The sequence below is a fragment of the Pistacia vera genome, unplaced genomic scaffold, assembly GCF_008641045.1.
Source record: "Pistacia vera cultivar Batoury unplaced genomic scaffold, PisVer_v2 Contig658, whole genome shotgun sequence".
NCBI classification, from domain to species: Eukaryota; Viridiplantae; Streptophyta; class Magnoliopsida; order Sapindales; family Anacardiaceae; genus Pistacia; species Pistacia vera.
Genome location: NW_022196510.1, coordinates 101,464 through 116,416, shown reverse-complemented (window position 1 = coordinate 116,416; position 14,953 = coordinate 101,464). Strand labels below are relative to the sequence as shown.

The following is a 14,953-nucleotide window of genomic DNA, read 5'->3' as shown; positions in this document are numbered from 1 at the left end:
TGTCCCACATAAAAAAAAAAAAAAATCTTTTTTTGTTATCTCCCTCACTTTAAGGTAAAAAATAATGGATCACCTTAATTGTTGCTAAAAAGCAGAACCCATTTTTTTTTTTTTTTTAGTTAAAAATTTGATCATGCGTTATAAACTAAAACACCCGTTTCACATTCAGAATAGTAACAGGTTTAGTTTACTGTTAAGACTTAAGAGAAGTAAACGGTAAAGCTTTTTCATTTTTAAAAAAAATTTCTTGTCTCAAACATGCTTTGTGAAACAGCCATCCTAATCGTACGTTCTTTCAGAAATGTATTATGTGGTTTTGACTCGATTAGGAAGTAATCAAAATCGCTATTTCTTTATGGGATTTCATTAAAATCTTGACAAATAAACCTCCCTGCAGTCAATGAGCCAGTTATTGATTGAACTTACCCTAATTCTCGGCCATGTGCATGATCCCACAAGGTCATTCGATGGTTCAGAAGCTTGGCTTATATTCTAATTTATTTGATGGCTTTAAAACATAAACACCCCTTAAGTTTAGTATCAATCTGTAGACCCAGAGATTTAAGTAATATTATAAGGGAGAACGAGGTTTGTCGAAACGATAAGTTAGTATCTAAAAGGTTTTGAAACGATAAATAGGTACCTTCCGTCATGTTCTGTTAATGATTTTTGTTTGATAATAGTAAAAAGACTAAAATGCCCTTGAAAGTTTAATATTTTAGTTTTTTATAAATTAAAAAATTTCTAAAAAAACCCCCTAAGTTTGCTAATTTGACTAAATACCCCAATATATAAAATTTTTATAAAATAACAAAAATACCCCCGTCACCCGCAGTGCCAGATTGTGGCCACCACCGCCGGAATCTGGCCGGAAAATTGTGTTACGACACAGATCCGTCAGATCTGTGTCATAACGTGTCGATCTGGCCTTGTTCGGCCTCGACAGCCAGATCGACGTGTTACGACATATATCCGACGGGTCTGTGTCATAACACAATTTGTCGGTAAGATTTCGGCCTCAACGACCAGATCTGGCCATAGATCTGGCCTTTTCCGGCCAGATCAGCCACGGTTCTTACCGGAAAATGCCAGATCTACGCGTTACGACACATATCCGATGGGTCTGTGACGTAACGCAATTTTTCGGCCAGATTTCAACGGTGGTGGCCGGAATCTGGCACTACGGGTGGCGGGGGTGTTTTTGTTATTTTATAAAAATTTTATATATTGGGGTATTTAGTCAAATTAGCAAACCTAGGGGGTTTTTTAGAAATTTTTAAATTTATAAAAAACTAAAATATTAAACTTTCAAGGGTATTTTAGTCTTTTCACTATTATCAAACTAAAATCACTAACAGAACATGACGGAAGGTACCTATTTGTCGTTTCAAAACCTTTTANTAATAATAATAATCACAGAACAAAATTTTGCTTCTCCTGTATCATCAAACTGGATACAAAAGACTGCAAAATTAAATCTTGAACTAACAAATCAAGAAAAATATCTAGAAGGGCAAGTTAAGAGCGTTACACAGAGGCAAATTCAGGAGGAGTAGCGAGAGGAGGCTCAGGGTACTTCTCCTCAAGAATTCCAACAATCACATCAGAGTCAGGCACCCATTTATCATCAAACTTCATCACTGGCACCTTCCCTTCTGGGTTTGCCTCCAAAAACCTAACATTTCATCACAAAAAATACTTACGACAATTAACCCCTTTCTCAGAAATCACAACAATTCATTTGCTTAACCCTCAATAGCACCGATCGGAACACCCAAAAACCAATCTTTTACCATTGGGGTTTGTCGCTGGTGTTGATGTAGTGTGCCTTGAAAGGAACTTTCTTTTCCTCCAACGTTAGCAGAACCCTTTGAGTGAATGGGCCTAAAGAAAAACAAACGAAACATAAAGTTTCAAAATAATTTCAAAATCAGAACCCATAAAAAAATAATCACAAAACAATACAGAAACACAAAACTTACAGTCTCCAAGAATATCAGGAGCACCAGCGGCAGCCTTCGCACAGATTTCAAGAGCCATTTGTGGACTGTAAGTGAATGAGAGTGTTTTCTTGAAAAGGATGATACATACGATATTGACTCGGATCTTTAGCATCTTGCTCTATTAATAAAACCAAACCAACCCAACTCACACTTTTGTGTAATATATATATATTATGTTTCAAATTAACTTTAAAATGGATATCTCTTGAACGACCAAACTTTAGTTTGTTTAAGGCTTTAAAACACATGGATCCTAGGTTTGATTAAATAGGTTTATGAAATGACAAAAATCATTATTGAATTTTTAGCTGATTAATGAGTGGTTATAAATTATACTATTACGAATAAATTAATATTTATGTAATTTCTTTGGTTTATTTATTTTAACACCTAAAATGTAACAGTCAAATTTTTTTTTTCTTATGTCATAGAAATTAGAAAGTCAGAAAGAGATTTTTGTTATTTTATTAACTCTTAATTTAATTAGAAAAACATTTCATGGATCATTATTGTTCTTGTTTAGGAAACTCGTATCTAAATATGATGGGAAGCAACGAAGCCCACTAGGGTAATCAAGATGGGCTTAGAAGCCCAAAATTATCTCAGGGGAAATCATGGGCTGGGCTGGGCTTTTGTCGGCCCAACCCAATGATAATTGTTTCATTTTTTGAATATATAGCTCATTTGTTGGAGGCGGTACTGACCCATTATTAGTTTAATCAAGATTTTATTATTTTTGAGTCAAAACCTAATCCACATGCAACTCACGTGATCTAGCCAATCATTCTCATTATTAACTATTTAAAAAATAAATAAATATTACATCACTTTCCACCTACCTTCTCACTTCCTCCAACATATTTTATTTGTATGTACATACACTTAATTCCAAAAAATGGTATATTCCAAATAATTTCAAGAGAAATTCATAAAAAAATAAACATAATTATTAGTATTTAAAAAGATAAAATTCACAAAAAATAAAAATAAAACAGATTGCAACAAGTTAAAAAAAAAAAAAAAAAAAGAGTGGAAAAATCAAATTTCCTGAATAAAGAAATCGTGTCTTTATGGCGCGAAGTACGCAAACACGACAATCATTCGCGCGTAATTTCATAAAATGACAGCCGAAACAAAAGCAGAAAGAAATAAATTAAAAGAATAATAATGATTATAAAAATAATACCTGTGCTTCTCTTCAGTTTCTTCATCAATCATAGTTTCATCATTCTACTTGTCCTCTCTCTTTTTTACTTTCAATTCTTTAATCCCATTTCTTCAATTTTTTTTTTTTTTTTTGTTTTAAATCAAAATTCCAGAAACCGATGAGTTTGGTTTTGTTGTTGCCGTCCATTTATTATTTTTGCGTTTGAAAATCGGATAAAATCTGGTGCTGTTGACTGGGATGATTTCATTTCGTTGTTGACTTGCAAAAGTTTTCAATTTGTCGGCGTGTCTTTTCTTGCTTGATTTTAAGCGAAAACGAAAACACAGAAAAAAAAGATGATTTGTTTACGTTTCGAGATCGTTTGATTTTCAAATACTTACCTTAAAAGAAGAGATTTTATTGCATGCGATGATGGATGAAACGAAGATCGTTTAAAGAAGGTAAGTTCTTTACTTTGTTGTCTCTCTTGATTATTTTTTGGGTTGTTTTTTTTTTTTGTTTTTTTTAATTTATGGGTTTCTTTTGTTTATTAAGAGTTTGATGATTCTGTCGAGTTTGATTGATTGTTGCGTGTGTTTAATCCAAAGTTGGTTTTTTTTTTTTTTTTTTTTAAGTGATTATGATGGAATAGAATAGTGATGTTTTGTTATGGTGGCATCAAAATCATTTTGTTCCAGCTTTTGTAGGTTCTTATTATTGTTATTGTTATTATTTTATACATGAGATTACTCGGATTTTCACGTTTATATTAATAAAATTTTGTGGGTTTCCAAAACTCTTTGATTTCATATCAATATTGTAACAGTTTCCTTGATTGATGGTAAACTTTCTTTCTTTTTAAGCCTATTGTTTGAACTTTGAAGTTGTCCTCTATCAGTGATGATGGTATGTTGCATCAATTGATAGCTTGATGCACTTTACACTTGTTTCTACGCTGTTATCGTAATAACTGCTTACTGGAAGAAGATGTTTTAATGATTTTGTTTCTGCATGCTCATTGCAACAACAAACTTTTCTATATTGTCTTAATTGCCGTTTCTAGAAACTTTGTTCTGGCTTTATTGGATGCTCACTTAAGCCTCTCTCTCTCTTTTTTTTCTTTTTTCTTTTTTACTTCTTTTTATTTTCTAAATTCTCTTCAAGATGATAGATTTTCTACTTTATTCTATGATGATGGCAATAGAAAGCCTTTTCGGGAAATACGCTTCCTTTTTTTTTTTTTTTTTTCGGTTCTGTTTTCATTTTTTTTTTTAATTCTCTTTCAGTGCTGCAAATTGAAGACTATTAGCTAGGAGTATCTTTCTTTTTTCTTTTCATAAATACTAGTTTTGTATGTTTTTGCATGGAAATTGGTTCTGCATATTTATTGAATCATGGTAACTTTTCCAGGGAGCAGGGAGGTTCAGAAACTTAAAAATGCTCCAAATTCGGCTTCTGATTTTAGTTGTTGCTTTGTCAATACTACAAAAGAAGTTTTGGTGAGTAGCACATTGTTGTTTTGTCCTGGTGGGGATGTAAGATTTTAGCTGGAAGAGGAAACAAATGTTGGGGGATCATTTATTTTGGTTTAAGAATCAAGCTGTTTTTTCACCTTCTTTATATAGCTATATCTGATTTGTTGTAGGTGCATTCTTGCAATATCTGGAAATTCTTTCAATTGAGGGAGCGTTTATCTAGAATAGTTCAATAATGTCACTAAATATGGAATCTAAACAACGTACACCAAGTGTCATAGCAAGATTAATGGGTCTTGATGAGCTGTCACATCATCAGCCTGTCCAGAAAAAGCAAAGAGTGCTTTCTGAGAATTATCTGAGGAGAGTTGCTTCTATTGGTGTAACAGAGAAGCGCCACTCTCGGTTGAGCTTTGAAGAGAAGAAAGAACTTGAGGATGTAGTTGAAGTACTAGAAAAATTAAAGAGAGAGAAGGATTACAATCTGTCAGTTAAAAAGGGAAAAGGTAACTTGAGTTCTTCAGAGGTAAAGATGGCATTCATGAGCCAAAAGTTTGTAGATGCAAACTCAGTGGATATGCAGCTTCATTTTTTAAAGGGAGGACATGATGCACTGGGAGTTGTGGACTATAAAAAGAACCCGTCTGCAAAAGATCTCCAGGAACCAGATTCTTTGATCACCAAGCGTCGCCATGATCTGCAAGGCATTCATCACTCTTCTCAATCTGGGCGCATTAAGGTCTTGAACTCGTCCTATGCTTCTTATTCTCGAAAGACTGACACATGCAACAAATCTGGGAGGGGAGTTGACCAAGGAAGTGTGAAAATGCTTCAGAAACTTGGTCTTGGTAATATAGACAAGTTTGTGAGATCTCGAATGGAGTTGGAGAATGGAACATGCCTTCCCCCAACAAATATTGTTGTTTTGAAACCAAACCTTGGATCTAGTTCTAATGGGAATTCTCATTCAATTAGTCTGAAGAATAAAGAATTTCCTAGTCCTGAAAAAGGGGATATATATGTTGATAAGCAAGAAAGGAAGAATTTGCCTAAAGATGAGGAACCTGATAGACTGATTTCCAGACAAATAGGGCATGGCAAAAACAAATTGTCCAGAAAGGCATCAAGGTCAGGGAGCGGAGATAGTGACACACTCACAAAAGAGTCTGGCTTGATACCATTTTCTTCCCCTAGTTCCTCTTACAGGAAAAACCAATACAGGCCCTCATTTTACCATTCAGATAGTTCTTATGTGGCTAGGCAAGCCAAGAAGGAGATATTAGAAAGATGGAAAACTACTGAAAAGTTTCAAGAAGTTGAAGTAGGTGATATGTCCAGAACTCTGGGTGAAATGCTTGCCATGCCTGATCATGAATCAAGGCCCAGAAGTTTGGATATCAGGCTTGGTGGGCAGGGCAATAGCAGCAAGATTGGTCTTCACAGTGACCACTTTATGAAGCGTCTGGAATCTGCTAATAGGTTGCAACAGAGATTTAGGAAGCAAGGTCATAATCAGAAAGATGGTTCAAACTCTATAATCTCAGGATCCAGCTGCATGAAGTCTGGAAATAGTTGCTTGGTACAAGATGATCATGTGGTCCAGGGTGAGCTGAAGAGAAAAGTAGAGGAGAAAGATCCATGTGAAAAAGTATCTGTGGTTTTTAACTCTTCAAGTTGCAATGATATTTGCCCTGTATCAGAACACAGATGCACCATCGGAGAGAGTATGGCTATTCAGGAAGAGTTGAAGGACAAGATTGAGAAAAAAGATTTTTCTGGACAAAATTGTGTTGTTTCTGAGTCATCATCAGCATTCGTTGTTGCCTCTGACAGTATGGTTTCCGAGATGGTGACTGATGCAGAAAATGAGTTTGTCAGTAGGTCTTCTGAAAATCACAAGGATCAGGATTTTCAACCCACCGACTGCACCTCATTAGTGGAAGATGACGATTCTTCTTCTCAAGTTCCAGATACTTCAACTCAACAGGTTTGATATTCATTTGTCTCCATTTCTGGATTCGTTGATATAGTGTGTATTCTGACATAATTTTCTTGGGAAGTTTGTTTCTCAATTAGCTTCTAGAATCATTTAAACCATTCATTACACTTGAAAATGTGTTGTAGTTAATGACATGTATAGTATGTGTGGTTATATATACCCAGACTGCAAAAATTTCTTCTGCATTCTGAAATTAAGTTTCTTAGGGCAACAGATTGTTGCTTTTGTTGGACTAGAAGATGGTATGTGCTGTGTGTGTGGCTACTTTACTCAAGCATGAGGGCAAGTGAAGAAGTGAGGTGGCAGATACAATACGATAAACATTGACATTAAGTAAAAAATTGAGCTGATAACAAGAGTCATTCTAGAATTGGCTACTAAGATTGAAGAAGATATGTTTGCATATTTAGTGCTCTGCGATGCTATTGATTAAGAAATGTCTAATATTACTTTTTGAGTTTCATGTATTTATGACATAATAGTATATAACTCATGATATACTAATACTCTGCTGATATGTTTTCATAAGTTCAATTGTAACTGACCTGCCAGCCTGACCTCCCTTCAGCATGGATAACCTAAAAATAAAAAATTTCCTGTCTTATGTCATGTTTCATTGAGCTAGGAAATAAGTTAACACTCAAGATGCAAAGGAAAGTTTGGTTTACTTATTGCCTTTTTGTATCTTACATTTCATTGTGTGTATTTTTGGCTGCATAATTGTGCACAGTTGAAATTTTTGGTTCAAATTCTTCTCCAGGATTCTAGGGAAACAGACGAATTGTNCATTCAGATAGTTCTTATGTGGCTAGGCAAGCCAAGAAGGAGATATTAGAAAGATGGAAAACTACTGAAAAGTTTCAAGAAGTTGAAGTAGGTGATATGTCCAGAACTCTGGGTGAAATGCTTGCCATGCCTGATCATGAATCAAGGCCCAGAAGTTTGGATATCAGGCTTGGTGGGCAGGGCAATAGCAGCAAGATTGGTCTTCACAGTGACCACTTTATGAAGCGTCTGGAATCTGCTAATAGGTTGCAACAGAGATTTAGGAAGCAAGGTCATAATCAGAAAGATGGTTCATACTCTATAATCTCAGGATCCAGCTGCATGAAGTCTGGAAATAGTTGCTTGGTACAAGATGATCATGTGGTCCAGGGTGAGCTGAAGAGAAAAGTAGAGGAGAAAGATCCATGTGAAAAAGTATCTGTGGTTTTTAACTCTTCAAGTTGCAATGATATTTGCCCTGTATCAGATCACAGATGCACCATCGGAGAGAGTATGGCTATTCAGGAAGAGTTGAAGGACAAGATTGAGAAAAAAGATTTTTCTGGACAAAATTGTGTTGTTTCTGAGTCATCATCAGCATTCGTTGTTGCCTCTGACAGTATGGTTTCCGAGATGGTGACTGATGCAGAAAATGAGTTTGTCAGTAGGTCTTCTGAAAATCACAAGGATCAGGATTTTGAACCCACCGACTGCACCTCATTAGTGGAAGATGACGATTCTTCTTCTCAAGTTCCAGATACTTCAACTCAACAGGTTTGATATTCATTTGTCTCCATTTCTGGATTCGTTGATATAGTGTGTATTCTGACATAATTTTCTTGGGAAGTTTGTTTCTCAATTAGCTTCTAGAATCATTTAAACCATTCATTACACTTGAAAATGTGTTGTAGTTAATGACATGTATAGTATGTGTGGTTATATATACCCAGACTGCAAAAATTTCTTCTGCATTCTGAAATTAAGTTTCTTAGGGCAACAGATTGTTGCTTTTGTTGGACTAGAAGATGGTAAGTGCTGTGTGTGTGGCTACATTACTCAAGCATGAGGGCAAGTGAAGAAGTGAGGTGGCAGATACAATACGATAAACATTGACAATAAGTAAAAAATTGAGCGGATAACAAGAGTCATTCTAGAATTGGCTACTATGATTGAAGAAGATATGTTTGCATATTTAGTGCTCTGTGATGCTATTGATTAAGAAATGTCTAATATTACTTTTTGAGTTTCATGTATTTATGACATAATAGTATATAATTCATGATATACTAATATTCGGTTGATATGTTTTCATAAGTTCAATTGTAACTGACCTGCCAGCCTGACCTCCCTTGAGCATGGATAACCTAAAAATAAAAAATTTCCTGTCTTATGTCATGTTTCATTAAGCTAGTAAATAAGTTAACACTCAAGATGCAAAGGAAAGTTTGGTTTACTTATTGCCTTTTTGTATCTTACATTTCATTGTGTGTATTTTTGGCTGCATAATTGTGCACAGTTGAAATTTTTGGTTCAAATTCTTCTCCAGGATTCTAGGGAAACAGACGAATTGTTTTGTTGTCCATGTCTTCTGAAGAACTGATGATTAGCTTTACTTACTGCTAAGGATATGCATTTTTATTGTAATCATTACCTTGCAATTTCTTGCTCGCTGAAAATCTTACTTTATGTTGCAGGATATGTCATTTGGAATCTCTCAAGAAGATTTCTTTTCTTCAATATGCTCTTGCATAGACTTTGAATCTTTTGTGAACTCAGAGGCAGCTCATCAGCCTAGTCCAAATTCAGTGCTTGAACCACCATTTGAGAAAGGGATTCCATCTAGCCCTGAATGCTTTCAGGGTGCCAAAACTGATTTGCACGGTAGCGTGACATGGCCTGCTATATAAATATATTCATTTTATGTTTTTGCGTCTGTGACTATTTCAAGTTTTTCACTTCCTCGTTATTCTCTGTTGCCAGGTTTGCAGCTGCAACTTGAACTATTGAAATCAGAGTCCTTGGAAGCGTACTCTGAAGGAGCTGGGATGATTGTGTCGAGTGAGGATGGTTCTGAGGAAGGATCTGTACACAATTCTGGGGATAATGGGGAGTTCATGAGAATATTCAACGTCGAAGAGAGCAGGGACTTCTCCTACCTTGTTGATGTCTTTACTGAGGCAGGTTTTCATGGTAAGAACTCAGATCTGGGCTATGAGACTTGGTATTCTTCTGAATTCCCAATGAGACCTGCAGTGTTCGAGATTCTAGAGAAGAAGTATGGTGAGCAGATGTCTTGGAAGAGGTCAGAGAGGAAGCTTCTGTTTGACCGTATAATTTCAGAGCTGGGTGATATTCTCCAGACAAGCATTGGGATGAACTGGACAAAACCTGTATCGAGAAGACTTTGCTTTAGGAAGAGTCTCGAGGCAGCTGAGGAAGAGCTGTGGATGTCGCTTGTTCGTCATGATAAGCAAGCGAACAGGGATTCACCTGTGAAAGTGCTGGGACGGGATGATGGATGGTTAGAGTTGGGAGATGATATTGAGGTAATTGTTACAGAAATAGAGAGTTCGTTGATTGATCAGTTAGCCGAAGAGGTTGTTAGCATTGATACTTTTTGATAGGTATTGCCTGTGTTTCTGGCAGTTTTAGCAGACCATCATATTTGTTATATCAGTACCACGAGAGTTTTTGCATGCATATAAATATAATACATTTTTTCTCAAATCATATAGAATCAGAACCACAGGATAGGAAGAGAGAGAGGTTTTTTTCTTTTTCTTGTTTTTTCCCCCCTTTTTTCACCAATTCATTTATGATTTATGTATCCTCAAGACCACGAGAAAGTGATGTAAATAGGAAAAGTTTTGATCGAGTGAGGTTTGGAATCACTGTATCAACATTCATGTTTCTACATTCAATTAAAGAGAAAGAAGAAAGAAAAAAAAAGGTATGGTTTTGTAACTATTTCTCTCTTTTATTTGGTATTGAAAATCATTATGAATGAGGGTAACCACAATGGCGGCCCCTTTGAATGCAGTAACCTGCATCTGTGTATACCAGGTTCTGCAATGCGCTGATAGAGATATATAAGGCTAAATTAGAAGGAAAGAATACATAATTCACTAATTTTCTTAAACAGCAATGTGCCGAAAATTGATATTTAATTTATAATATCTAAAAAGGCTACAAAATGATTTAATTCCAAAACCGAAAATATATATTTGCAGAAAAGGAAAATTGTATGAAAGACAATTATCTAGACTTTAGTTAAAATACAATTGGAATTGGAAACACTATCTACCATGTACTTCTGTGATGTCAACAGAACAACTTACATTCTTAGTTGGTTTTGGTTCAGCTGACCCAGAATTATGTTTTAAAAATGATGATGTCTCTCCGTTCAGAGCTCTTCTGGTTGTAGTCTGCATTAACGATCCAGGTTTTGAAGGCTCAGGAAGAGTGAGAATCTCACTGTTAAGCATGTGAACAACTGAAGCCATGTAGGGTCTGTCATTTACATTTTCCTGAACGCATAGAAGCCCAATGTGGATGCATTTCAGCATTTCATCAGTTGTTGAATCTCCCCTCAATGCAGGAGCTATTAGATTTAAAGTCGTCCCTTCTTTCCAGCTTTTCCATGCCTACAACATTATGGAAAATTATACATACAAATGTTAACCATACATTAATGTTTAAGTGTAATGTCCAATCGAAACATTAGACGTATAGTTTTTATATCATGTTAAGTAACTTGTCTGTTCTACTTACAAAGGTTAGAAGATCCTCCACTTCCTCTTCGCTTCCAAACTCGCTTCGCCTTTGGCCCATCACAATTTCCAAAATCATAACGCCGAAGCTAAAGACATCTGCTTTTACTGAGGCGCGCCCAAGACTCATATACTCTGGAGCCATATACCCACTGCATATAATCAATGAGTCAAATGAAAACTTATGAATTTCAGTGATTGAGATGAGAGTATTCTTTATGTTTAAACAGTTCAGTGTTTTTTCCTTCTTAGAATGTGTAGTCATGAATTCAAAATAAATTCTGCCATAGGTACACAAAAGTTTATACTTACTAGGTCCCCGCAACTCTACTTGTAGTTTTATGTGTATGATCCATTTCTATCAATTTTGCCAAACCAAAATCTGCAATTTTTGGATTCATCTCTGAATCTAATAGAATGTTACTGGGTTTAAGATCTCGGTGAATGATCCGATGTCTAGAATCTTCATGAAGATAAAGTAGACCTCGAGCAATTCCTCCTATTATTTTATAAAGCGTTTCCCAGTTTACAAGAGTTGTTAAACCTATCAAATTACAAGTTATTAAGTCGTTGATCTTTGCATATATACATATATTCATAATATTATAAGTGCAAATTACATACCGAATATGAAATGATCGAGGCTTGAGTTAGGCACAAACTCGTAGACAAGAATCCTTTCTTTTCGTTCTAAGCAAAAGCCGAGTAACCTAACCAAATTTCTATGCTGAAGCTTGGCCAACAATAGTACCTCATTCTTAAATTCTTCTTCTCCTTGTCTAGAATTCGTAGACAATCTCTTTACTGCTAATTCCTGTCCATCTGGAAGCATGCCCTGGCATATCAAGAAAATGTGAGAGGTAGGAAACCAAAAGTTATGGATTTAACAACATGCATGTAAGTTCTGAAATATTTTACCTTGTACACTGCACCAAATCCACCTTGTCCAAGTTTATTAGCATCAGAGAAGTTATTTGTGGCAGTTTTAATGGTGCTCAAGTCGAATTGCACGCACTCTGTATGTTTGATATCTTCTACATCTTCATGATCGAAATCAAGATGTTAACAATAGGTAAATTAAAATAGTTTAATCAGGATTTAGGATAGTGTAATTTGCCCCACCAGTTCTTCAAAGGGTTTGATGAGGGGAAGGATATCTATTTTCTTCCAAAACTATAGCTACTATTACTCAGCTTACATTGAATCAAAACAGACCATAAACCTTTAGAATAAATAAAAGAAAAAAAACAGAAGTTTTAACTTACTTTCATCTTCCTCCTCCCATTTTTTCCGTTTCAAGAAGATTACGATTCCAACAAGTGTCACCAAAGTAACGACTGAAACAATGACACTAACAATGATGATGACAGTATGATTCTTTTCTGCAATTCCCAAGAATTAATTTTGATCAGATTAATGCTTGCTGAGTAAACAAAGTTAGAGATCTCTTACAGTGGAATCAAAAAGTTAACAATAGGGGGAAATCGGAAGTACAGGTACCTTTTGGAGGGCGGGTCACCCTCTTGAAGAAGTCGGCGTTGAGCGCATATCTAAAATTACAGCTTGGGGTATAAACTCTTCCTCCTTGTTTTGTATCACAACAGGCGGTCATATGCGTCATGGTACTATCGAGGCAATTTTTGCACGAAGTTTCGTTTAAGTCTGGAGTGCACTGCACCAATCCATATATCCGACCAAATGAAGCTACTGCAAAATCAGCTGCATATTTGTTAGGAGAATCAGCAGCTGCAGCCTGAATTATTAGCTTATCCAACAAACTCTTTCGGGTTCGATTGAATTCGTCCACGTATTGGTTGTCAACCAACTTGAGTGTGTTTACATAAAATTAAGGTTTATCTTCCATTATCCCAAACTGGTCATAATCTGCATAACGTAGCATACAATTAATATCTTTATCATCATCATAACCTCCAATGGCGGATCTATTATTCTGGCAGACGGTTGGCAGGATCTCCCTTGTTACATTTATGCAATCACGACAAGTTTCCGACGACATGTCCGGCCTACAAAGTGCTCTTGCATAAACTTTGTTAGTACCTGTCCCAGCTGAGGAATTGTAAAACCCGGAAGTTACGGTGGTATCGGTGGTGAGGGTGTTTAGAACTTGTTCAAGGTTTGGTTTGTAAGGACCAGTAGGATCGAAGGTACCTCCATTTGGCACATAACAATTATTGTACTGTAAGTCTAATTGGGAAAGGGTGAGAGTGAAAAAATGAATAGAGATGAGAATAATTAAGAAAACCAATGTTGCAGAAGCCATGGTTTTGATTAATTTGTGATCTCTTTTACGTGTTTGTGTTATATATATGTTGAAAATAATGAATATACGAGGGGGGTTGAACTAATCTTTGAAGGATAATGTTATTGCCTAGCTCAACGTTAGCTTAATTGAATTCGTACCATCATGAGCAGCCGTGTGTGAAAGAGTCAAATGGGAAAGCAGAAGGAATAAACCTTTTGACTATGGCTCCAGGAGCCATTTCTGAGAAAGTGCGGTCAGTCCATTTTGCTAGGTAGATTAGAGAATAAACGTGTTGGTTGACTCAATATTTTATTTAACGACAAGGACGGAAGTAGAGGATAAATTATATAAACATATAATTTATTTATATCACATGTCAAATACTTACTACCATATTATTTAATTTGATTTAGAAGAGTTAACTACTTTTTCCCACTAAATAATAGTTTAATGAAATGGTGATTAATGGTCGGCGGAAATAGGATTTAAGGGGTTTTGATGATTAATGGTCGATAAAGAAAATGGTGGTGGTGGGGTCGCAACAATGCCGAAATAAAAAATGAAATATAAATGTAGATAGTAAAATGATTTTTTAACAGTCTGTACGTAGAAAAATGTCATTAAACTATTATTTGGGTAAGAAAAACTCGTTTACTCGCTTTAGAATCAACAAATCGATTCGACCGCCTTCCGAACAAAAGACAGCCAGCATATTTTTGTAAGTTTACCATGTGAATAAATGTCATCAAACTTATTTACGTGTTTGATCATCTCCCTGAAAACAATTGGAATCTTAACAGCTTTCATGTTGGTTTGTGAAGCCTAAAAACTTCACGAAGCTCGGTGTAAATTTGGTTTATGATATTCTTTTTAAATTATATAAGATGTCATATTATTTTGAAGAGGCAAAAATTATATAAGACCTTAATTCAGATACAATTGGAATTGGGACCACTATCTAGGATGTAGTTCTGTAATGTTCATGGAACCGCTTAACTTCTGAGTTGGTTTCAGAGCTCTAATGGCTGTAGTCTGCATAAAAAATCCAGGTGCACGACACTGTTAACCATGTGAACAACTTGAGGCATGTAGGGCCAGTCATTTGAACTTTCCTGAGCGCATAGCAACCCAATGTGGTCTAATGGCAAGCTGCTGTCCAATGTAAGTCACGGTCACGCGTAATGTAGTCGTTCTCAGGAAGTAATTAAAGTAGATATTAGAATTTACACGTTATCTGTTGACTAATATTGAGTCAACGACATGTTCCCACTCAAAGACTAGCGAAAATTCAGGGAGGAAACACTCAATTCCAACCAAAATGGGGGCGGACAAGATTGGGGGATGGATGGATTTTACCGGGGATGAGTGGGGAAGCTAGTGATGGTGGCAGTGATGTCCAACGGTGTTGGAATTTAGTTAGATCTAAATTTTTTTCACAACCAAGAGAGAGGGGAAAATTGCGGAGAAAAAACTCGAATCTGACCAAAATGGAGGCGGACGAGGCTTGGGGATGGATGGGTTTTGTTGGGGA

At 35.9% G+C, this 14,953-nt stretch overlaps 3 protein-coding genes across 4 annotated transcripts; 1 reads left to right on the top strand and 2 right to left on the bottom strand.

Moving 5' to 3' along the window:
- Positions 1-1,527: 1,527 nt before the first annotated feature.
- On the bottom strand, positions 1,528-2,069 carry LOC116112261 (glutathione S-transferase DHAR2-like). The gene is made up of 3 exons (XM_031398418.1): positions 1,983-2,069; positions 1,794-1,884; positions 1,528-1,675 (listed from the first exon to the last, which is right to left on the bottom strand). The coding sequence occupies exons 1-3, from the start codon at positions 2,038-2,040 to the stop codon at positions 1,528-1,530; spliced, it is 297 nt and encodes a 98-aa protein (XP_031254278.1). The 5' UTR covers positions 2,041-2,069.
- Positions 2,070-3,303: 1,234 nt separating this feature from the next.
- Positions 3,304-10,285, top strand: LOC116112255. 2 transcript variants are annotated; one of them, XM_031398411.1, is made up of 6 exons: positions 3,304-3,611; positions 4,561-4,649; positions 4,796-5,866; positions 7,418-8,163; positions 9,084-9,270; positions 9,370-10,285. In XM_031398411.1, exons 3-6 carry the CDS (start codon positions 4,861-4,863, stop codon positions 10,008-10,010), a joined length of 2,580 nt encoding a protein of 859 aa, XP_031254271.1. In that variant the 5' UTR covers positions 3,304-3,611; positions 4,561-4,649; positions 4,796-4,860; the 3' UTR covers positions 10,011-10,285. The 2 variants fall into 2 exon arrangements, with proteins under 2 accessions (XP_031254271.1, XP_031254272.1); XM_031398412.1 differs by lacking the exon at positions 7,418-8,163 and having other exon boundaries at positions 4,796-6,612.
- Positions 10,286-10,543: 258 nt separating this feature from the next.
- Positions 10,544-13,509, bottom strand: LOC116112238 (putative receptor-like protein kinase At4g00960). The gene is made up of 8 exons (XM_031398395.1): positions 13,012-13,509; positions 12,660-12,912; positions 12,425-12,541; positions 12,078-12,199; positions 11,784-11,994; positions 11,472-11,703; positions 11,161-11,311; positions 10,544-11,033 (listed from the first exon to the last, which is right to left on the bottom strand). The coding sequence occupies exons 1-8, from the start codon at positions 13,438-13,440 to the stop codon at positions 10,686-10,688; spliced, it is 1,863 nt and encodes a 620-aa protein (XP_031254255.1). The 5' UTR covers positions 13,441-13,509; the 3' UTR covers positions 10,544-10,685.
- Positions 13,510-14,953: the final 1,444 nt, after the last annotated feature.